General features: G+C 37.9%; 3 protein-coding genes across 11 annotated transcripts in view; 1 reads left to right on the top strand and 2 right to left on the bottom strand.

Moving 5' to 3' along the window:
* LOC105704472 (twitchin) overlaps positions 1 to 6988 on the top strand; it is a 106869-nt gene extending 99881 nt beyond the window's left edge. For all 4 annotated transcript variants that reach the window (XM_012433699.1, XM_012433698.1, XM_012433697.1 and 1 more), the window contains 10 exons: positions 4 to 375; positions 1318 to 1374; positions 1963 to 2141; positions 2225 to 2357; positions 2859 to 3004; positions 3093 to 3249; positions 3543 to 3866; positions 3951 to 4064; positions 4725 to 4983; positions 6056 to 6988. In XM_012433699.1, the coding sequence (XP_012289122.1) occupies positions 4 to 375; positions 1318 to 1374; positions 1963 to 2141; positions 2225 to 2357; positions 2859 to 3004; positions 3093 to 3249; positions 3543 to 3866; positions 3951 to 4064; positions 4725 to 4927 (1685 nt within the window). In that variant the 3' untranslated portion in view covers positions 4928 to 4983; positions 6056 to 6988. The remainder of the gene's footprint in view (positions 1 to 3; positions 376 to 1317; positions 1375 to 1962; positions 2142 to 2224; positions 2358 to 2858; positions 3005 to 3092; positions 3250 to 3542; positions 3867 to 3950; positions 4065 to 4724; positions 4984 to 6055) is intronic.
* On the bottom strand, positions 6986 to 11762 carry LOC105704474. 5 transcript variants are annotated; one of them, XR_001104451.2, is made up of 11 exons: positions 11437 to 11762; positions 11113 to 11315; positions 10600 to 11028; positions 10061 to 10454; positions 9838 to 9955; positions 9639 to 9760; positions 8528 to 8770; positions 8219 to 8453; positions 7839 to 7977; positions 7213 to 7485; positions 6986 to 7099 (listed from the first exon to the last, which is right to left on the bottom strand). XR_001104451.2 is itself a non-coding variant. In XM_012433704.2 (9 exons), the coding sequence occupies exons 2-8, from the start codon at positions 11299 to 11301 to the stop codon at positions 8227 to 8229; spliced, it is 1722 nt and encodes a 573-aa protein (XP_012289127.1). In that variant the 5' UTR covers positions 11302 to 11315; positions 11437 to 11762; the 3' UTR covers positions 6988 to 7099; positions 8219 to 8226. The 5 variants fall into 5 exon arrangements, 3 of the variants coding, with proteins under 3 accessions (XP_012289127.1, XP_012289126.1, XP_012289123.1); XR_001104452.2 differs by lacking the exon at positions 7839 to 7977; XM_012433704.2 differs by lacking the exons at positions 7213 to 7485; positions 7839 to 7977 and having other exon boundaries at positions 6988 to 7099.
* A 1113-nt stretch (positions 11763 to 12875) lies between these two features.
* LOC105694307 lies at positions 12876 to 16072 on the bottom strand. 2 transcript variants are annotated; one of them, XM_012414839.2, is made up of 8 exons: positions 15781 to 16072; positions 15455 to 15654; positions 14942 to 15370; positions 14301 to 14712; positions 14079 to 14211; positions 13883 to 14004; positions 13569 to 13787; positions 12876 to 13491 (listed from the first exon to the last, which is right to left on the bottom strand). In XM_012414839.2, exons 1-8 carry the CDS (start codon positions 15836 to 15838, stop codon positions 13268 to 13270), a joined length of 1797 nt encoding a protein of 598 aa, XP_012270262.1. In that variant the 5' UTR covers positions 15839 to 16072; the 3' UTR covers positions 12876 to 13267. The 2 variants fall into 2 exon arrangements, with proteins under 2 accessions (XP_012270262.1, XP_012270263.1); XM_012414840.2 differs by having other exon boundaries at positions 15926 to 16072.
* Positions 16073 to 22832: the final 6760 nt, after the last annotated feature.

Raw genomic sequence — 22832 nt, 5'->3', positions numbered from 1 at the left:
CAGCTATACCCAAAGAGATTCCTCCATACAAGCCGGAAGTGCAGCCACTTCGCCGAAGAGAACCTCTACCGTACCACTTCTGGATGGAAATCAGCGAGTCTGCTCCCAGCTTTACCTTCTTACTTCGACCTCGTGTCATGCAAGCTCGGCAGACGTGCAAGCTGCTTTGCTGCCTGAGTGGCAAGCCTCAACCCACCGTCAAATGGTACAAGGACCGCAAAGAACTCTCCAAGTATGAGTACACCATGACCAATAGTGACGGAGTGGTTACTATGGAGATCATCGACTGCAAACCCGAGGACAGTGGCCAGTACAGATGTATCGCTACCAACTGCCACGGCACGGACGAAACCAGCTGCGTGGTTATCGTTGAAGGTAACTTACACTCCATATTTCCTAATTTATTTAATATACTTTTGAGAGAAACCTGTACCTCCTCAAAGAATTCATAATTATTCTATGATAGGGTATGATAGGGTATGAAAGGGTAGGATAGGGTAGGATAGGGTATTCTCTGATAGAGTACCAACTGCCACGGTACGGACGAAACCGGCTGCGTGGTTATCGTTGAAGGCAACTTGCACTCCATATTTCCTAATTTATTTAATATACTTTAGAGATAAACCTCTACTATCTCGAAGAATTTATAATTATTCTATGATAGGGTATATTGTTAAGCCCAGCCTAATTTCACACATTAATTAAGAGGATATGAAAGGTGCTAAGAAATTTAATCGACGTCGATAAAGTAAAATGCATCTATACCCTTTTTGGTGGTAATGCCGTTTTGAATACTCAAGTGGTAACATAAGCTGGCGTGTCCCATTACCGACATTTATATGTATGTTGGTCTTTTACAGTCTACGTTGAGAATTATGCGAACTGAAGCGTTTCATATGTCATTTCGGTAAAGTAATGATAACAAGATCGATATAAAACTATAAAAAACGATATAAAACGATAAAAAACACGTGTTAGCCGCAGGGCAAGCCAGCATACTCTTGCAATCGTTGATTGAAAGTATTCACCACATTTTCCCGTCTGACTTTGTAATATTCCATTTCTACGGTATTCTAAATTGTTCGATCTAGGTCCTGAAACTCTCCATTTTCGATTATAAGCCTTCAAGAAGAAAAATATGAGCTCCACGTACTTGTAACAATATCAAGGGTTAATTCCATTTTTTTTAATTACACTTTTTACAGCTAGACAAAGGCTCGCTCGCGCGAAACGGGATATTGATTAAACAGCTTCCGACAAGGGACTAAACTCCTCCAGAGCGATATCTAATAATTAATAACTGAAATTTATTTATAGGAACTGGAGAGACCGAGGATCAAGCGAAATTAGCGCATGACCTCCTACATTCCGGAGGTATAATTACTTTCGAGTCTTTCTGCTCGTTTCCGCTCGAATTTCCTGCTGTGCCCCACCTATAATTTATCTAATGACTTTTGTTGGAATGTTAGCGCTAATCGTTCCTACTACTATTTATTTTTTATTGCTTTTGTAATGGAGCGATATAGAGATATAATGCATAGTGTAACGCCCCTTCGTTTAATTGGTACTTCTTCCGAGACAATAACTTTCCCGTAATTTTAACTGCCTTACAATTAAACTTTCTCTATATATTTCACGCTTGACATTTCTTAGTTGCAGGATTATCTCACGATTTAAAGCTCCCCGTAGTTGACATAATATTCCCAAAAATCACGTGACAACTATATTCTTTTTCTATTTCTTCTCGATGATATCCTCCTGGGTAAAAGAATGATCTATCAAAGCGGATGGAACCCAATTTACAAGACCAAAAGAGCATCTTCCCCTAAATCCAATTTAAATTCTTAAGATAATTTCAGAAATAATCCGAATCCGATGAGAACTGCATTTTCTGCATGTCGCGGTAGTACCTCGACAAGGGTGAAAAATATTTCAAACTGACTGATTCGTCTATAATTTCAGATCGAAAGTTCATCGAGCAACCCTTGAAGCCCGCGCCTCCACCAATCATAATAAAGAGCAGCTACAGTTCCAATGTCAATCAGTCATCGAGCAGCTCAAGTCACAACGTAACGCGTAGCTACAATAACGCTTCATCGTCCTCCTCGACTAATTACAACTCCACCTCTTCCTCGTACAAGGTGATTACCAAGCGGCAAAAAGTAATATACAAACGGAGAGGAAGGGAAGATATTGGCAATTAATATGCTTTTCGTCCTTTTAGGCCTCCACGGAAACGAGCTCTAAGCTCAATGAGACCTCTACCTCGGACAAGAGGAGTATCAAGAAATACGGAGCCAAACTGGACACGACTGGCAGTCCGAACAGATCCAGAAGCGCTACCAAAGAACTTATTCGTATGTAACTTATTGTTAGATAAAAGTAATTTCGTACCATGCACTGCACCGTTAAAGTTCTGCATACTTTTTACTTACCCGCGCTGTTAAAAGTAGTTACTCGAAATATAGTATACATGTAGTTAATGTTTTTTGGGGACTTGTATACTTTTCATGTGTGCGTGCATACGTAATCGTGTAATTTCGGATGAACCTAGGGGCTAATTTTTTGTTCTCGGAGGTGGTTGGAGGTAATGAGTCGGAATTCAAAGTTAGATTTCGGAAATTCCAATCGATGATAGATCTAAAGCTCAAAGGCTGATTAGTTAAATAAACGGCCGTACGAGCGCTTCCTTCGCTATCGTGCGAAGCCAGGGGAAAAGCTGGTGTACACTGTACGTTAGACATTTTTAACGGTGCAAATTTGTGGAGTGCAGCAGAGGAATAATTGTTAATAACATCCACCGTTTGAAAGTAAGGATTTGAAACTGCAGGAGTCTATAATTAATATTTCTCCCTCAGTTCCTCCCGATGACTCGTTAATGAGAGCTCCAGAATTCGCCACAAAGCTGAAGGACCTGACGATCAATGATGGGGAACAATTAGAACTCAGCGTGAAAGTCGATGGAGACCCAGAACCCCAGGTTACCTGGACAAAGAACGGCAAGGTAAAGAAATTCTAAACAATTCACAAACCTAAGTCAATTGTAATATAAATAAGGAATGAAGTGAGGCAATTTTATTCTGAATTTTTAGGCATTAAGCTCTTCGGAAGTGGTCGATTTGAAATACAAGAACGGCGTCGCGACACTGACGATCAACGAGATTTTCCCTGAGGACGAGGGCGAGTACACGTGCAAAGCAACGAACAGCATCGGCACTGCAAGCACTTCCTGCAAATTGACTGTTAAACGTAAGTAAACTACAATAGTATTGGTACTGATTTAAAATTTGGATGAGAAACCAATACTAGAACTTTTCTATAGTGAAAAATAAGCGTGGGTCTTGTTACCCACGTAGGTCTTATTACCCTAAGGAACCTTACATTTCCATATGGATATTTACTGCTCTTTTCGATTATTAGGAAAAGGAATCGATTTTGGCTACTGTCAACCCTGCGAGACCCCTCAACGGGGGTTTCATTAACGTTAGGCTATCTAAAGTTATGAAACAATATAATGACCGATTTATACCCATCGATTTTAGCAATGGAACACGCATCCGGGAAGAAGAAGAAGAAGAGCGACGACAAGCCACCCAAAATCGTTGACCATCTGACGAGCATGTTCGTGAAAGACGGCGAGACGGTGACGCTAAGTTGCCGCATCATCGGCGCCAAGAAGTTTGACGTTGTATGGCTACACAACAACAAGGAGATCAAACCCAGCAAAGACTTCCAGTACACAAGCGAGGCCAACATCTACAAGCTAAACATTGCCGAGATCTTCCCCGAGGACGCCGGCACATACACGTGCGAAGCCTTCAACGATGCTGGAGAGAGCTTCTCTTCTTGCACTCTCAACGTCCTTGGTAAGACGCTTTCTTCTTTTTCGTTCAGAGCCAGTTGTTTTCATTTCTGCCACTTTCTTTAATTTCATATTTCTTATCGCGTAGTTCCAAACGAGGAACCCAAGAGCCCAGTGTTCACGACATTCCCGCAGTCGGCTACTGTTAGCGAAGGAGAAATGGTTAGCTTCGCCTGCCAGACTGAAACCACGCCACTGAAGGGTAAGCCCTGGAATCATTCCGTCATTTAACAGTCTTAAAATTGTATAAATCAGCCAATTGCAGTCAGCCTCATCATGTTCGTGCTTCCCGGCAAAAAGACTTGAGTAGAGCAGGACTAAAAATGTCACAGTTACAAAGAAAAGATAACAATTTTTCTTTCCTTTTCAACACCTGATTTTTCCTACAAGCCCAAATAACGCAGCAGGAATAAATTTTCTGCAAATCTTAATTTGATTCCATTTACGTAGTATACTTTGGATTACTTGTCATTCAGTACAGAGGAATATATTTCGACTTTTAGTTCCTCCTAGTTCCGGCAAGAAATACCAGTCTTTTGTATTCCGTTAAGTGGATTGAGTTATAAATTCATTTAATTCCTTCCAGTTCCTAAAAAACAATGTCTGTATTAAATTGTCTTGAATCCTTCTGAAGTATAAGTTTGAAAACTTTAATTTCGCTTCATATATCCAAGAGACAGGTAGGGATTGGATTTCGCTGTTCTTTAATCGTCAGCGACATAAAAAGTAAAGAAAAAAATCAGGTATTCACTGGAATTAATATGTTTTTTCATTCTGTTACCAGTCTTATTACCGGGTTACGTTAGAGAGCCATGTGTCTAAAGTACTTTTTAGGGCGTTAACCCAACGTTTATTTCCGCAGTAACGTGGCTGAAGGATGGTAAACCCATCGACGAATCGAGCAGCAGATACCTCTTCAGCTCGGATGGTGACAAGTCGTACGAGTTGAAAATCAAGTCTTGCACAGCTGGAGATGTCGGCCAATATGTGGCACGAGCGATCGGCAAGAAGGGCGAAACGAACGCCGCGTTTGCCCTCAACGTCACCAACCCCGGCGACCTTTGAGAACAACCATAACTTAGACATCGCATATTACGACGATCGCACGATCATACGGCAAGGTAAACGATCACTGTACAATGGCGGACATGAATGCCTGCCCTGCAGATACGGCATCGCCTGTGCAGGATGGGAGGGCATTGATGTCTCCCAGTGTACAATGGCGGACATAAATGCCTCCCCTGCAGATACGGCATCGCCTGTGCAGGATGGGAGGGCATTGATGTCTCCCAGTGTACCTGCCAGGAAACGTTGCAATTACCCCCTATTTTAGTAAAGATAGAATGTAAAAGATTAAGGTCCTTACTCATATCTCACTTTTAGCGTTAAGGTGAAGTGAAACCCCCTCAAATCAGCCGATTCGATTAAAAAACTTTTTTTTAAGGGTATTGAACCAAACTGTCCGAAACTTTGACACGTGACTCGTAATCATCTAAGAATTGTCCTGGCACATTCAAAATTTGGATTTTGTGAAAACAACTCTTTAACTTAGTCCTGACCTAAACCAAAATGGCATCGAGCTCTCATATTTCGATCAATATACAATTATTGAAGGCACTGATATGAGAAATGAAAGTGTCGGGACAATTTTACGGTGATTTAGAACACTCTGGTAATCAATAAACTCGCGTTTGAATACATTTGAACGGGATAAAGGCAGAAAAGTGTCTTATGCGCTTCTATGCTAAAAGGGTGGGAATACAAGATCTCGGAGTAAAAATTTAATTGACCTGGAAATCACAGATGGCGCAGAGTGTCCCTCTGCATCAATCTGATCATCTTTAATTAAAAGACGTTTAAAAGCGCTGCTAAAAGTGCGATATGGGTAAAGGCCTAATTGTCGTACTTATATTGTGGTGTCACTTGCTGTGTACATCACAGCATGACACGTACACCAGTTAGCCAGATAACTGGAAGAGTTCTAATTGCGGTAAGTTACGTCAGAAACGGCGAGAAATTCCTGGTAACTTATCGGTAATTTCCCCAAAGCTTTTTTTTTTATATCGAGAAATTATGAGAATTTTTACGATAGAGCGAAGGAGAAGTTTTACCTGTAGAAAAACATCGGAGAGGGGGAATTTCCGTTGTTTCGAAAATGAGTGGATTTAACGAGTTTACGTCATTCCTTTGCAGCCTCCACGAGAGCGCAACGAAACGTATACACGAGCAGTGACCAAAACCAGGAGCCGAAACAAGAAAGCAACGACGCGAACGGCCAGGCGGAATCGTGTATAAAAATCGCGGAGAAAAAAAAAAAGCCCGAAGCAAGAAAACCGAGGAATCATTTAATCTCGTTACTTGTATAAATCGTTATGAAACTTTGTGTTATCTTTCTCTTTTCTCTTCTGTGTGCTTCTCACATGTTGCAGCTCGTCGTGCCATAAGGAGATCTTACACGGCGCAACCACTGTATCGACATGTCACGGATAGCAAACGCAACATTAAACGCTACGAATTGAGCTTTGCTGAATGCACACGCACGGACATACGTACGATGCGCACCGAATACGACAATTGGCGTCATTACCGACCGTCTACCAAATACCGTCGACCTGAGAGTACTATAAAATAGTTCTGGACCGGGTACATGTTCAAACTGCCCACAACTTGGTGCAGCCATTCGACGACTACCCTGGTTACGAAACGGTGCAACCGTTGAATTACTCCCACGAGTTTAGGTGCAGGGTTTAGCAATTGACTTCCATGGCTTAGACGGCGTGGAGAAATGAGCGTGCACGTATTTGGTAGATGGTCCGTAAACGGGGCAGCTATAGAAGTCGAAGATGCGCCACGGCACGTGCCGACGGTGCCGATCTCGAGGTCGGGAAGAGTGCCGAGTTCCGGACGAGGTCTCCCAGCATCCTCGACGAACAATCCGAACATCGGGATCTCGTTCGGGACTTCTCCTCGAGCCCGCCGCGTTGTAAAATTAACGAGTACGCCTCGAGCGCCCCCGCCGGTACGTGTCTCTTATTCCATATAATCGTACGCACTGTCGTGTTCTAATTTGTTTGAAGACTGCTTCCGTTACAAAATGTACGATAAATAAAACTTATCATTGAGAAAGTCGTCGTTTACTCGCAATTGGTCCCCAAGTGACGTTGGACTCTTCGCGGTACTCCTGGACGTACTTCTATTCTACCTTCCTTGTTTGAGAACCCACTTAAAACCGATCATCTGCATGGGAAACAATAATTTGGTTACAATTACTATAGCGGTATGGTTAAAATACCGTGGGAAGTGGAACCACACAAATGGTAAAATTGACCTTATGGAATGGTAAATGTTACCTTGTCGATAGGTACTGTATCCATGGTGCTGCGCTTAAATGGTGCAGAAGTGATCAACATTTGGAATGGTAATATTAACCATATGAGGTGGAATATGAATTATATGAAGCACTGTAAAATAGAAGATTTATCTGGTAGCTGTAACTACACTTATAGTAAGATTTTGCAAGTTGCAAGGTTATTCCAAACTTGCCTATGTAATTGCAGAAACAATGGTTCGGCACCATTAGTTTCGATAGAAACGCCGGATACGTTCCACGCAGGCGATGCAGACTGCAATTAAATTTTTGCTCTAAAAACATGTTACCCACGAGACAAGCTCTTGCAATTGTTGGTGAAAGTACTTTCCATATTTTCCCATCTAACTCTGTAATATTCCATTTTTATGGTATTATAAATTGTTCAAGCTAGGTCCTGAAACTCTTCACTCACCACGCCATGTTGGTTCTAGTCCATGATAAATAAAATTTGTAGGAAAAATAAAATTTCATGAGTTTCAGGACCTACTTTAGGCCCTCCATATTTACATGGTAAAATTTGAAATGAATCGGTACACCCAATTCGGAGAATACTTTCGCCGACGATGACCACTCAAATATATATTTAGTGTGACTCTTTCCTATCACCTTAACTAACTGCCTTCTCTTCATAATATGCGATAGAATAAAATTATATATGTCCTCATTACATATAAACAACGGTACACGATTACTTGACGTACACATAACCAACACTGCAGATCATGCAGTACACCTGGACTTATACCTATAATCAAATGAAAATATTTTCTTCGTTTGTGCATTATCTGTCACATAATGCACGAACCCAGTAATTTTTATTTAGTACATAAAAGTGATAAGCAATCTAAACACATCATAAGTGATAAATCTCTGCACCATAAGAGAAACATTCAATGTTTACAAAGTTTAAGAATTCTATGGTGTCACTAATGGTTAGTACTAAATATCGATTCCATGAGTTATTCATACAATGTTTATCAACTTACATTTTCAATTAATGTGTAACTTGACGATACAAAGAGGCAGGGTTAAGAATTTTTACGTTCCGTGTAGGATATTTCAGCTCCTTCTTCCCAAATTCTTCTGTAACGCATTTTTCTGGGACACCTTCTTCATTTAGAAGTACATCATAAATTGCACTTTTTGTAAGATTTAAGTAGTAAGTATCCTGCCAATATGGTATGCTCGCAGTAGGATGCACTGTACTAGTCCCATAATTCCCTACGAACAGTTATGTTAATTGATGGTAACTTTTACAAAAGTTGTATATAACTACACTATAATTATATAAATACCGAAACGTTCTCTGGTCATTAGAAGACGAGCAGTTGAAGGCCATTCGTACTCATTGGCACCCACATAAAATTCATTTGGTATAAAGCTCATTATCAGGTACATAGAGGGAATACCTTCAGATGATGACCATTTATTATCACATTGGTGATACGTATAAACATAGCTCTGAATCCCAGGAGGACCTCCAACTTTTTCAAAAGGAAGTGGTGGGTTTGGAATATCCGCAGCTTGTGTCCATTCTCCTTTAAATGAAGTTGTTGGTTAATGTTTTAATCGTCGTGGTTTCGGATAAAGTTCCGAAATGCACAAACGTCCGACTAACTTGAAACTTCATATACCTATGTATGTTGATTCGCTGAGTACGTATATGGCAGTGAAAATTGACGCAAATGTCATCGTCCAGATAAAAATAATTTTTAATAATGTTTACAGTTTTCTTACATTGTGGTTAATACTGATACATGAGAAAAGAAGTTTCAGATAAAAGTTCTAGCTCTTGAAAAAATACATCTTTTATGTCTTATACATTCTTTCCCTAAATCGTTGTTTATAAAAAAAAAAATGAGATACATTCCTGAATTACAAAGATATGTTTGACTGTGAGAGACTATTTGGTGCGGTGAGCACAATGCGTGACATACAGTACTACCAACTTTTACGAAGGCAGTAAATTATAAACGATGCACTTATTCTCTGTTAAGTGAAATTTGTACTGCGGCAGCCCATACCCTAGAAGTATAACCTACTGCTATCTATATTCCAGTTATTCATACATTTGTAATTCAGGAATATATCTCTTTCCTCGAAAAATAAAGATTTTGGAAAAGAAATCTGTAGATGAAATTGCATCTCAAACATTTTCTTCTTAAACTTATAAAATTCGAAGTACTGTAACAGAAATTTTGAAATGATTGAAGAGTGAACATCTTCACCTTAAAAATGACATTTGCTGATCTTCACTGTCACATTCGTAAACACCAAGTCAAAATACATGGGTATAAAAAGTTTCGAATTAATCAAAAGTACGCACCTTTCTGAACTTCACTCATGGTTTCTACACACTCATCTTTTATGGAATTAACATATTTAGAAAACTGAACAAAGACAAACCTGTATGTATATTTAGAACGTCTATAGTCGTAAGTACTGTTTTCTTCTCTCCCAAACCACCCAATAACATTAATTTGTTTGCCATGAAAAAGGCTAGCATATCTTTACGGGGACGAGGCAGTCTAGAATCAACTTCAGTTAAAAAACTAGCATATGGTATACTGTAAAAGCATGAAGCAGAATAATACAATGGCACCACCTTGCCACATAGTATAACTTCTCGGACAATGTACAATATCGCCAGATATCCATATTAAATTTTTCCAAATCCGAACGGCTGGAATCGTATACTCCGCCAACAAAATATATACTAAATCCTAGATGAAAATAAATCAGAATTAAACGCAAAGTATTAATAAAACAGAAAAACAGTTCGACTAAGTGTATTAAATCAAGTGATAGAGTATATAAAAACAGAATACCTCGTCCTACAACTTCCATTCCCTTGATTTTCTCAAATGGAACTGTTATATTGTTCAACTCATATGTAACAGTACACGATTTCTTATAATCCCAGTAATAAAGATTCCATCTCTCCTTGTTCTTCAAATTTTCAGAAGTAATTTCCAAAGACAATATGTCTATGTCTGTTGATTCTAGGCATACATCCACTACTACAGGTTCCAAAAATAATGAACATGCAAATGCCATTTCTTCATTTCTAAATGGATCGTATGAACTCCACTCGCAATTTCCAGCAGATACATAGCCATAACGGCCTTCTTTATAAAGTTGCCCTGAAGTGTCCTTGTATCTTATGACAGGTTCCTTCGCCTTTTTCAAACGTTCTGTTCGATTCGAAATTTCACTCGTCAACTAAAATTAAAATGTTATTACATAGTTGTTTCATCTTAAATAATTAACATACATATTCAATAAAGTATTATTTGTTCATATTAATTCTCTTAGCGATTTATATAGTGTCACTTACATACCTTAAAGAAGGATTTTATCAACTTACATTCTCTCCGTCATTGTTCTTTTCAATCCATGCTTTTGTCACAGAGTGTAAATGATTGGCTGTAGATCTAATATTAACATTTCTAATCAGCTGTAGAAATTTTTCTTTTGGTAACTTTAACAGAGCATTCATTGGAATTTCCATAAATCTGTCTAGGCAAGCGGCAAATGCAACATCTTTCAGTTTTGTGTAATTCATTTCCTGAGTTAATAACCAGAGATCGATTACTATTTCAGGCTCCAACCAATGGTGGATTAATACGTCCATTACATCGCTGATGAAACTGTCCACCATAAAGGTAAAACCAAGTTCTAATAAAGTCAAAAGAGGTGTAAATGATCCATGGACATATTTTAATAAACTTTTGTTAATAGTGTGACCATCATCGAATTGCGTTGTTTCATTGCTACTTGTCCAATCAACAAAATCCTGAAATAGAAATGGAAAGAAATAAAATGTAAATTGTGTTCATATTTTGACTACACTTTCAATACCAAAAAAACGTCCGCTAACCTGTAATGTTCCCGGCTGGAAATCATAATTAATGTCAAATTCCTTTTGAGTAGAATCACAGAACTTCTTAGAGAATAAACATTGAAAATAGCGACTCTTACGAGCCAGTTTTTTTTTGGATGCCAAAATACGATTATCACAAAGGACCAATGTAATGGTATCGTCATCGGGCAATGTATTATCTCCCATTGTCTTAAAAAATCCTAAGGGAATCCAAAATTTTATTTCACACTGACGTATGAAGTTTTTTTTAGTCTCTTAATAACCCAAAATTGTTTCAAATGTAAAGAAATTCACAGATAAGAAAATAAATTTTTTACTCACTTTTAACCTCTCTTATTAACAAACTTGTGATTCACCTTGTCTTTAGTTTATAATTTTTTTTCAGTTAGTATAAAAGTCTAAAATAAAAAAAACAGACAATAATCTGAAATATCTTTTAACTCCCAAGTCACTGCAGTACTTTCCTCAACTTTCCTGTAACCTTCAGGACACCGACTACAACCGGCTATGACTGTTCCAGGCTGTTCTGACTGGTTCTGACTCTGAAAATGTGATTCAAGTAGTGAATCATAACGTACATATATTTATGCATATGTATATTCTGGTCCAATCTTTCAGCACATTCTGGAATGAATTTATTTTAGGTGTCTGGACTTTCTACGCTTCAAAGAAAATTATGAATTCAGGTTAAGTTTTTCCTGCTACCATACATGTTAGTAACATTTTTAGCTGTTTTGAAATGATGTGGATGTTCCAACCGGTTATTTATTTCATTACAGCCGGATTCTGCAACTCGAGTTAAGTTTCGGTTAATCCCAGTCTTCGACATTAATCCCAGTTCAGCAAATCTCGAGTTTAAACTAAAGCCCGGTTTCACAACTCTGCTTAACTGAAGTTTAATTGGTTCATACCAGGTTTAAACCAATTACGAGTGAAAAAAAATTGACCTTCATATGAATCTTTGGGGATTTATTAATCCCTATATATCATACATGTCTTAACGTGAAATATTTCGCTCTATAGATTTTCGACGTCCGAAATAGCTAATCTCAATTGGAAAAAAAAAACCAGTTGACTGTGAAAAAGGTAATTCATTAAAGATTCAAGGTCACCACCGAACATCCTCCAAGAATCTATAAATATCATAGCAAACATTTTTTTATGTTAGGCACAGTTAACGAAGCATTCCCCTGTATAAATTAAAATGGAACACCCCGTATATGTTTTTATTAATATTCGTTTCATTTAACGCAACTTAATATTCTTTCTTTCTTTTAAGTTTACCTATATAGATAATGAGTAAATTAAATAACTGACTACTGTCAAAGAAATCAGAAGTCTCCATACAAGCCCAGAAGGATACGGACGTTCGATGCTCGATAAATAGTATGTTAGCCAACGAATGGCGGCGCTGTAATCATCCCTCCATCTCTCTTAATCTTATGGCGATATACGGCGAATTACATTCTTTCTTTACCTTACATCCAATACTCGCCTTTCTATATGCGTCTCTCTTTCTCCCGTATGTGAGATATCGCAGGTAAACACATGCAATCTCTCTTTTATCTCCACTTCTGGTTTGTTAACACGTTCCCTGCCGCGTGGGGCGTATACGCCCCACAGTCTATTTATGACAGCGTACTCGTCATTTGTTTCGGCACTGACCGTGTTAACCAACTTTTAGAGCATCAAACGCTAACATACGATCTACGCATCTATGGGACTTCTGAATTCTTTGCTACTATTCTTACTATGCTTCATAATAAAAATATGTATATACTTATTTGACTTAAAAACTGATACAAGATTAATTGATGTATACAGCATCAAAATTGCGTATGTGTAAAGTACATTTTTTGCATCTGAAATTAAATTAAGATATTTTCTTCAACTGTTACATGATGCACGGAGTCAAGAATTTATATTTAGTACATATAATAAAGAGTATAAATAAGCCCTTAACGATAAATTACTATGGTATACTATAGTGTTCACAAATTTGTCAGAAATTCTAATTCAATTTTTAGCGCTATTGAAATGTATTAAGGTGAAGTGAAACCCCCTCAAATCAGTCGATTCGAATACAACACTTTTTTTCACCTTAAAAACCGCATATTCATTAAATTGATGCAATTCTGACCAACTTATAATTTCAGCCAAACTGGCGGTACAAAGATGCAGGATTTAGAATTGTTATCAACTCTGTGGGGTATTTCTGGTACATCTTCTCAAATTCTTCTGTAATGCACTTTTCTGGGATGCCCTCATCATTTATTGGTATATTACGAGTTGCACGTTTGTCAGAATTCAAGTAGTAAACCTCATACCAAAATGGTACACTTGCAGTAGGCTGTACTGTATTATCCTCATCATTTGCTGTGAACAGTTCATAAATTAATTGAGGGTAATTTAAACATAAGTTGTACACAATTACAGTAAAAAACTGTAAATACCAATGAATTTTCTAGACAGTGCAAGATGAAGACCTGAGGGCCATTCATAGTCATTAACATCATAAAAACAATCCTTTGTTTTTATTCCTAAAGACGTGCTAACTTCAGTTAACCATTTGTTATTACTTTGGTAATATTCACAGACATGGTCGCAGCGGTAGCAAGGATCATCCTTAAAAAGCAGTGCATTTGGAATATCTGCAGCTTGAATCCATTCTCCTGTAAACTGAATTGCTTACTACAATATCTCTGTGATTTCTACAAACACATTTTTCACTAAATTAGCACATTCATAAAATTGAATCTCGTCAAACCTGTATGTATATTTAATACATCTACAGAAGTGAGTATTGTTCTGTTCTCATCCAAGCCACCCACTAACATTAACTTGTTTACCATGAAAAAGGCGAACATATCCTTACGGGGGCGAGGTAGTCTAGAACAACATTCAGTAAAAATACTGACATATACACTGCATAGATGTGAAGTAAAATAATATTATGGCTTCACCTTGCCACATAGAAAAATTTCTCGGATAATGTACAATATCGCCAAATATCCATATTAAATTTGCCCAAATCTGAACTGTTGGAATCTGAACCGTTGGAGTCATATACCCCTCCAACAAAATATATACTGAATCCTAAAAAATTAAAATCATAAACGGAATATATTAAAACAGATTAAACAAGAATATTAAATTAAGTGATATGATGTATGCAAAAACAATACCTCGTCCTATAATTTCCATTCCCTTCATTTTCCCGAAAGGAACTGTTACATTATTCAATTCAATGGTAACAGTACTTGATGATGACTTATCCGTGGAACAAACATACTTTGTCACCTTGTTTTTTGAATCCTCAAAAGTTATATGACAACTCAATATGTCTAATTCTATTTGATCTGGTGGCATGTCCAATACATATGTTGAATGTGCCCAACGGGGTGTATTAATTACACAACGACGTCGTCCAACGTAAAATTCATCTTCACCTGAAGATGAATTTTCATCATATTCATTATTTTCATAAAGATTAAATTTAGAAACATTTTCATTATGTTCCCTTATATTCCTTGAGTATCCTTCAATGACTTTCCTTCGCTTCAAATATTCTGTACGATTAGAAATTTCATTCAACAACTGAAATAAAAATGTTACAACATAATTGACTCCCCTGAAATCATTAACACATTTTTTAAGTATTACTTGTTCACCGGTGAACATGAATGCCTTTATATCATATAGTGGTAGAATATCCATAAGGAAAGCAATCATGTTCATCAGTGTTTGTACAAATTCTTTTAATGAAATATACAATGACATTTGCACAGCTTACATATACTTAAGGATTATATATATAGTGACTTACATTCTCTCCATCGTTGTTCTTTTTAATCCACTTTTTTGTCACAGAATGTAAATGGCTGTCTGAGGATCTAATATTAACATTTTTAATAAGCTGTGTAAATTTTTCTGTGGATAACTTTAAAAGAGCATCTGTAGGAAGTTCCATAAATCTGTCTAAGCAAACAGCAAATGCAACATCTTTCAATTTCGTATAACTTATTTCCTGAGCCATTAACCAAACATCGATTACTATTTCTGGCTCGAACCAATGATGCACTAATACATCCATTACATCTCCAATTAAACTATCTACTATAAAAGTACAACCAATTTCTAACAGAGTCAAAAGAGGTAAATATGAACCATTAACATATTTTGATAAACTTGTCTTAATGATGTGACCATCGTTAAATTGTATTGTTACGTCGCTATTTGTCCAATCAATAAAATCCTGAAAGATAAACAAGAAATAATGAAATACAAATTACATTTACATTTTGACTAAATTTAAAATCCTAAAAAGATGTCTGCCAACCTGTAATGTTTCCAACTGAATATCGTAATTAATGTCTATTTCTTTTCGAGTAAAATCACAGAATTTGTCAGAGAATAAACATTCAAAATATCGACTCTTACAAGCGAGTTTTTCTTTGGATGCCAGGATACGATTGCCACAAAGAATCAATGTGATGGTATCATCGTTAGACAATTTCTCTTCCGTTTTTTTTAAAGAACCTATGGGAATAACGAATTTTATCATACAATTGTTTTCAATTGCCGCTCAATTATATGGAAGCTGCTTTAAATGATAGCTCTCTATCTCTGATGATAGAGAATTCCCCAAAAAAATTAATTTCTTACTTAGATCCTGTCCTGTTAACAACCATGTTATCCATTTTTTGCAATTTCTGTGCATCATTCCGTCTTAATCAGTAAAGGAATTTAAATTCAAAAGGGCAGAGAAATATCTTAAGTACCTTTTAACTTTAGAATTGCTCAAACTTACTGTAGCACATTTACACATGCCTAGGTCCGGTTCAACAGTACGAGTTTACCGGAGTTTAATTGGTTCACAGCAGGACTAAACCGAGTGTAAACCTGCTGTGACCCAACTAAACTCGAGTTGATCGGAGTTTAACTAGTTTAGGCTTAATTTCACCACGGATCTAAGATTACATGAACGAAGCCTAAAGTCCAATCTCAGACCACGGTGGGAAGCCTGGGCGTCGGAAAGAGAGGTTATATCTGTGTGTACATACGTTAGCCGCCCGAACCAACCAACAGGGGGCAGCACTGGCCGCGATCGCGCGACCCTGCTCGTTAGTAATCTCTTAACTCACCTCAGGGGGTTTATTATGTAAAGCAAATTGAGCGAAAATGTGAAAAATAATTACTGACGGTATTACGAAACGTTTTTGATGGTGAAAATACGAGACCATTCATGTAAACTGGCTCGGCACAAATTTTTAATCCCTTCGGACGATCCATCCGAAGGGATAGTCACTCAAAAAATCATGGATTGTAACGCTCGAAATCAATTGGAAATCGCAAGTCGAGATTACTAGAAATCGTTGGAAATCACTAAACACTGTTACAATTTTAAGGCCGAAGGTCACTTACAGAGCTTGTTTAAACAGGCTTTAAAATCTTATTCATCTTTTGATAAGAGAAATTCACCTCTGACGGAAATTTCTTCGAGAAAGGCAATAAAGCAAAAATGGAAATATTCGTCAGTCGTCGTAGAAAATGATGGCGACCATTGGTGTTTCAAAAATACGACTGCTCTCTCCTTTGTCATTTCAATTGCAACAGTGTGCAGAAGGATCTTAACCAGGAAACACCAATAGGAGTCCGAAGAAAAATAAATTTTGACGTCTCTCTCCGCAGCGGGATCGCAAGGGGCTCAATTGCGAAAACGATTTCTCAAACCCCTCGTCGCCATACTTCAGAAATTATATGTGACGTCGACGAGAGACCTCGACAGTTGCTCATTGGCCTGCGTCGTCGCATATGATTGTCAGTGAGTAGTCAAGGCAGTTCATTTCGAGTGTCAGTCTATTCTCCAAGTCTATTCACGGTCAGGGACGTGCTCACATTCTTTTCTATGAGTGTGTTTCTAGAATGAAAGATTTCATGTACAGTGGCGGACATGAATGCCTCCTCTGCAGATACGGCATCGCCTGTGCAGGGTGGGAGGGCATTGATGTCTCCCAGTGTACGTTACGGTATGCAATAAGAAATTCAGAACAATAAGTGATCGGGATATTACCGATACCGTCGAAACAAATACGGCAAGACTGCCTCTTTCGTCACAACCTGAAATACTAATTTGTACTTAAAATTATGCCGTTGTAAAATAACAAATAATAAAAAAGCCTAAGGTGTTTTCCATTCGCACGAAACATTTTCGGACACGATATTCTGTAATCCTTCCAGAACTCTTTTCGGATATTCTTACTCTTTTCGATTTCAACACTCGTTTACGCTTTCAGTAATTATATTGCTCTTTTGCGGCAGTTAACCCGGGGATTTCGAAAAATCGAGAATCCTGATTCCAATTGTTATTTCTAAACAGAAAGTTTTAGTAGTTTTTACAATTTTCCTTTTTATGTCATCCGGGAGAGATCCTGGTCTTTGAACAAACATTCCGTTTGGATCGTTCGATACGCTTAGAAGATATAAAATACTTTTGAAACTCTATGAAACCAAAAACCTTTTATTCTTTTATCGTGACCGGTCTCTCTTCCTCATTTAAGCACCCTCTACGAAGCTAAATCAAAGGCGTAATTCTACATCAAACTCTCCGAATTAAACTTTTATTCTCTCTAGATTCGATCGAGTTTGTCTTGAATCTTCGAACAATCGTTGAACTTACTTTGATCCGGAAGATGATTGGCATGAAATTTGTTACTCATCCTCGAAGTTGACATTGATGCTACCGTGTCAACTTACCAAACTACATTGCTGCACTGCTAAAAAGTATTCATAAAATTCCTACACTTTTAGTACATAATGTCGTAGTAAAATGACAAATCTTATATCTTGAAACTGAATTACTATAGACTTATTACAGATCCCCAAATAAATTTATAATTTTACAACATCCTGTTAAAATTTTGTTAAATTGGGTAGGAAATTTAATACATTTATATCATAACCATATGTTACAAATTTGATTCGAAAATATTATAAAATTAGTATTGCCACATCTGAGTGAAGCTGTCAACCAAAATGTCATAAAATTACAATATCAGACAGAGAAATTACAATGTCAGAAAATTACAATATCTTAGGAGGGTAACTTTGCCGAGAGGAAAATAGAGAGGAAAGGTATTTCTCGGAAGTAAAATATATGGTGAAATAGGTGTTATTTTCTGCGTACCCAATGTCTGCCGTGGTCGAAAGTCTTTCCAGCCCTCTTTCTCCCTCACAACGGGCAGAGATCTGAAATGAGTATTCCCGGTGCGAAATGAGTATTACGACGCCTCGTGATATGGCTGTACGTATGCAGCACTTTACAGCACTTGTCCGGAAGTGTCTTCGGTTGGTCTTTTCGGCCATGGAGAAAGTTTCGGGTCTATAAGAGAGTACCATCTCCGGTAGGTATTGACTTAGCGGAAGGTCATTGCCAAGTAAGCTTCGTAAGAGTCGGTGCATCGTCGGTGTATCGCGTCGCGAGTTTTTCATCTTCTTGGCGCCCTCGAAATTCAACGTCTGCGCAGGCGCACACAGCTGACGGACGTAAGTTTCCGATCTGCTGGGAATATTAATATTTGCTCATATTTTTACATAATTTCGTACAGAGATACCATGCGTTGGTAAGAACACCGCTTACATGTATGAACGCCTTCGGCACATATCGGAACAGACGTTAACACGAATGTTAAACACCAACAAAAATATACACGGGGAACGATTTAGATGACTAGATCGCATTTGATGACTTTCCCCTGCATATATCAACGCCTAATTGAAATGTGCACCATTAAGGTGAAGTGAAACATGTCGAGGAACTTGATCGACGTCGGTAGAAAAGGTTTTTCTAAAAACCTACGTTGCCGACGCTGGTTTTTATATTGACAGCTGTGTCAAATTATATTGGGTATTGTACTAAATGGCATACTGCATCTGTTGTTTTCGTACAATAATTATAAAGAAATCGAAGTAAATCTCTGGAAATCCCCTGAATTCATACTTTCTGGGGCCCTAATTGACTACAGAGGGATGCCCTGCGCCATCTGTGATTTCCGTGTTAACTAAATTTTCACTCCGAGACCTCGTATTTCCATCGTTTCGGCTTAGAAGCGCATAAAACACTTCTTTTGCCTTTATCCCGTTCAAATGCGAGTTTCTCGATTACCAGTGTTCTAAATTGTCGTACAATTGTCCTGACACTTTTGTTTCTCATGTTGGGGCCTTTAATAATTGGATATGGATAAAAATATGGGAGCTCGACGTTATTTTGTTTCTAATCTGGACTAAGTAAAACATTTTTTCCAAAAATCCAAATTTCGAAAGTGTCACAATAATTTTTAGGTGTTCACGAGTCATGCGTCATGTGTCAAAGTTTCAGACGGTTCTGTCCAATACCCTTGAAAAAAAGGGTCTTATTCGAATCCACTGATTTGAGGGAGGTTTCTCTTCACCTTAAAGTTGCACTATTGTAGTTTTATACATTTTTTCTGTCGTTTGTACTAATTGTATAACGTTTTGTCCATATGTTTTATAAACCTTATAAATACATAAATGTATAAATGTTACCACATAATCTCTCAAATTTATAACACGACGTTACAAAATTATAAATTTATTTGGAATTTTAGGTATGCCGATTCACTTTCAATTTATAATTGCACTACAAACATATGTACTAAAGCCGTAGGAATTGTATGAATGGTTTTAATGATCTTGTTCACGAGTTTACTTGGCAACTCATTTCAGAATGCAAGCGTTAACGGTGGCTATACTAGCGGGCCTCCTTGCCCAGGGAAGTGCAAAACCGTGCAAATATTGGTGCAAAGCCGAGGACCAGCATTACTATTGCTGTCCGAGTGGAAAAGCAGATCCGTGGTGGTCATCCCCCTGGTCGCTGCTTCCTCTTCCCCTGATCTGGATGAACATCGGCACCCATCTCGGCATGAGTCACGTCTGGAGTACGCCGATTCCCATGGAGAAGCCTACCCAGGAGAAAAAGGAGCCCAAGTGTCCAACTCTGAGACCCGCGTGTCCTAGAAGCCTCGACTGGTACGATCCTCCCAGCTTCTGCGAGATGAACAGCGATTGTCCTGCCATGCAATTGTGCTGCTACGATGTTTGTCTAGAACACATGACTTGCAAGCCCGCCGAATAATGCTCGTTTTCATTCAGTTTATCAATAAGTATTCGTTTGTTCGTTGTAAAGTAACTTGCAGGTAATATGTTTTCATTTCAAATATTGTTTACCCACCCGATTCGACATTTTTATCGCACCTAGAAGCTCTGATCGTAGGCCTTAAGAGGATATGAAAGCCGCTAAGAAATTTAATCGACGTCGATAAAATAAAATTCATCTGTACCCTTTTTGGGGGTAATGCCGTTTCGAATACTCAAGTGGTAACGTCAGCTGGTGCGTCTCATTGACAACATTTATATTTATGTTGAAGTCTTTTACAGTCTACGTTAAGAATTATACGAACTGAAGGATTCTATATGTCATTTCGGTAAAGTAATGATAAAAATATCGATATAAAACTGCCGAAATCCCATGAATTCATGACTGTTTATATTTTGACGAACCAACGTCGCCATCTGTGACGTTTAGCTGCAACTAAATTTTTGCTCCACGTGTTAGCAGCAGGACAAGCCAACATTCTCTTGCAATCGTTGACGAAAGTATTTACCACATTTTCCCATCTGACTCTGTAATATTCCATTTCTACGGTATTCTAAATTGTTCGAGCTAGGTCCTGAAACTCTTCATTTTCGATTCTAAGCCTCCAAGAAGCGTAAAATATCGAAAACGTGCCAGGACCCCGCCATGTTGGTTCTAGTCCATGATAAGTAAATAAATTTTTAACAAAAAATGAAATTTCATGAATTTCAGGACCTACCTCAGGGCCTTCATATTCGCGTGGTAAAATTTGAAATGAATCGGTACACCCAATTCCGAGAATACTTTCACCAACGATTTGACTTTTGATATATATAGGCTGACTCTTTCATATCACCTTGAATGGACGTGGAGGTAATCCGCAGAAGGGTAATTTCTACAAAGTACGTTAGGGTAATAAAGCCCACCATAGACGCTCACGAATCATGTGTCAAAGTTTCAAACGGTTCAATCCAATATCCTTAAAAAAAAAGTGTCTTATTCGAATCGACTGATTGGAGGGTGGTTTTAGTTCATCTTAACGAAAATTATGCAATTTCGATCCAATGTCATCATATCATAAAGGTATACAACATATAAAAACGTTTCTTTTCATCAAAGAGATTGACATTTTTTTTTATTCCCACTATTATTAATCGTAACTACCTACGTGAGAATATAGTGAAGTGCCAAATTGCACATGTAAAGTGCAGATTTATGACATGATGACATTAACCGAATTTCCATTGAATGTTTAGATAGGATATACAAGTTTGAAAGTAGAACTTTAAGAATGAAATAGAGCGAAAGGAGAGTGTACTTAAGTTACACAGATTCAAAGTAAGAACATTTCGACTCAAAGCGAAGGAATTTCATTTTGAAGGTGCAATTTCGTCGAATGTTTACTCTTGAAGACATATCGATGTGATGACACAAGAAATGAATGGTAATTTGGAGCATGCTTTCGCGGTGTTACTGCTAAGGCTCGGGTTTGTTCAGAGAGAGAACTCTTTTTGCGACCCTTGTCCTAATCGTTAGCTTTACTTCGGTGGTAATCGCTATAACTAAGCAGGGTATTTTCACGAGCGTGGAAAAAGCCGCTTCTCGAACGAAACCTCGGTAACCGGATGCTTTATGCGTGCACAACGCGATGTTGCGAGCCTCCGGAACAGAACGGTAATTTGCGCTTTCGAACTTTAACTATAAATCAGCCGCGGTACGGTGGTACCGAAGTACTTAGCTTCACGGCTCAAACATCGCCAGGCCCACCTGCAGTTAAACATCCGGATAAATGTCTCAATTTTGAATCGCAATTCGCAACAGATCATTTTCAGGAGGTATTCACAGATTTTAAAGCGCGGGGAAAAAAGCTGGAACAAATTCGGCGTAACTTAAGTGTTCATGTTCAACCATAAACCTCTGCGAAAGATAACCCTCGATTTGGCTCCATGTCGCGAACTTAAGGTGATATGAAAGTGTAATGTATACATAAGAAAAGTCGAAATGTTTATGAAACTTTTCTCCAAATTGGGTGCACCAAATTATCTAAAACTTTAACACGTGATTATGGAGGCTCTAAGGAAGAACCCGCTGCCCGTGAAATTTCATTTTCCGAAAGAAAAATATCCTTTTTTGGTTCTTGTCCGAGATAATTACAACATTTTCGTCGAAAATAGATATTTCATGAGCAGCGCGTTATTTCTTAGGACCTCCATAATCACGTGTTAAAGTTTCAGATAATTTGATGCACCCAGTTTGGAGAAAAGTTTTATAAATGTTTTGACTTTTTGGTATGTACATATCACACTTTCATATCACCTTAAGGGGATGTGAAAGTGACATCAGAGGGTCAATCGTTCATAAAAGTATTTTCCGGAGTGGATGTATCAATTTGTTTCAAATTTTACCACATGAATAAGGAGACCCTACGATAGGTCCTGAAACTCGAGAAATTTCATTTTTTATAAAAAATTTGTTTTCATATTCTTAGAAGCCAGATTCATATCACCTCAAGGGGATATGAAACTAGCTTCTGAGAAATCAATTGTTTATGAAAGTTTTCACT

The sequence above is a fragment of the Orussus abietinus genome, unplaced genomic scaffold (assembly GCF_000612105.2).
Source record: "Orussus abietinus isolate OABI.00-Male unplaced genomic scaffold, Oabi_2.0 scaffold91, whole genome shotgun sequence".
Taxonomy (NCBI): Eukaryota; Metazoa; Arthropoda; class Insecta; order Hymenoptera; family Orussidae; genus Orussus; species Orussus abietinus.
The sequence above is the reverse complement of the archived record's forward strand: the minus strand, read 5'-3'. Positions and strand labels throughout refer to the sequence as shown.

What these genes read in the sequence shown, in the direction of transcription:
- LOC105704474 (XM_012433704.2), bottom strand. Translation starts at nt 11,301, where the DNA reads ATGGGAGATAATACATTGCCCGATGACGATACCATTACATTGGTCCTT. An exon ending in AAGTTATACTATGTGGCAAG is followed by an intron (nt 9,761 to 9,837) that starts GTGGTGCCATTG and finishes AGTTGATTCTAG; the next exon opens with ACTGCCTCGTCCCCGTAAAG. An exon ending in CGTTCTAAATATACATACAG is followed by an intron (nt 8,771 to 9,638) that starts GTTTGTCTTTGT and finishes CTTCATTTAAAG; the next exon opens with GAGAATGGACACAAGCTGCG.
- LOC105694307 (XM_012414839.2), bottom strand. Translation starts at nt 15,838, where the DNA reads ATGATGCACAGAAATTGCAAAAAATGGATAACATGGTTGTTAACAGGA. An exon ending in TTCAGTTGGAAACATTACAG is followed by an intron (nt 15,371 to 15,454) that starts GTTGGCAGACAT and finishes TTTATCTTTCAG; the next exon opens with GATTTTATTGATTGGACAAA. An exon ending in ACTGTCTAGAAAATTCATTG is followed by an intron (nt 13,492 to 13,568) that starts GTATTTACAGTT and finishes AACTGTTCACAG; the next exon opens with CAAATGATGAGGATAATACA.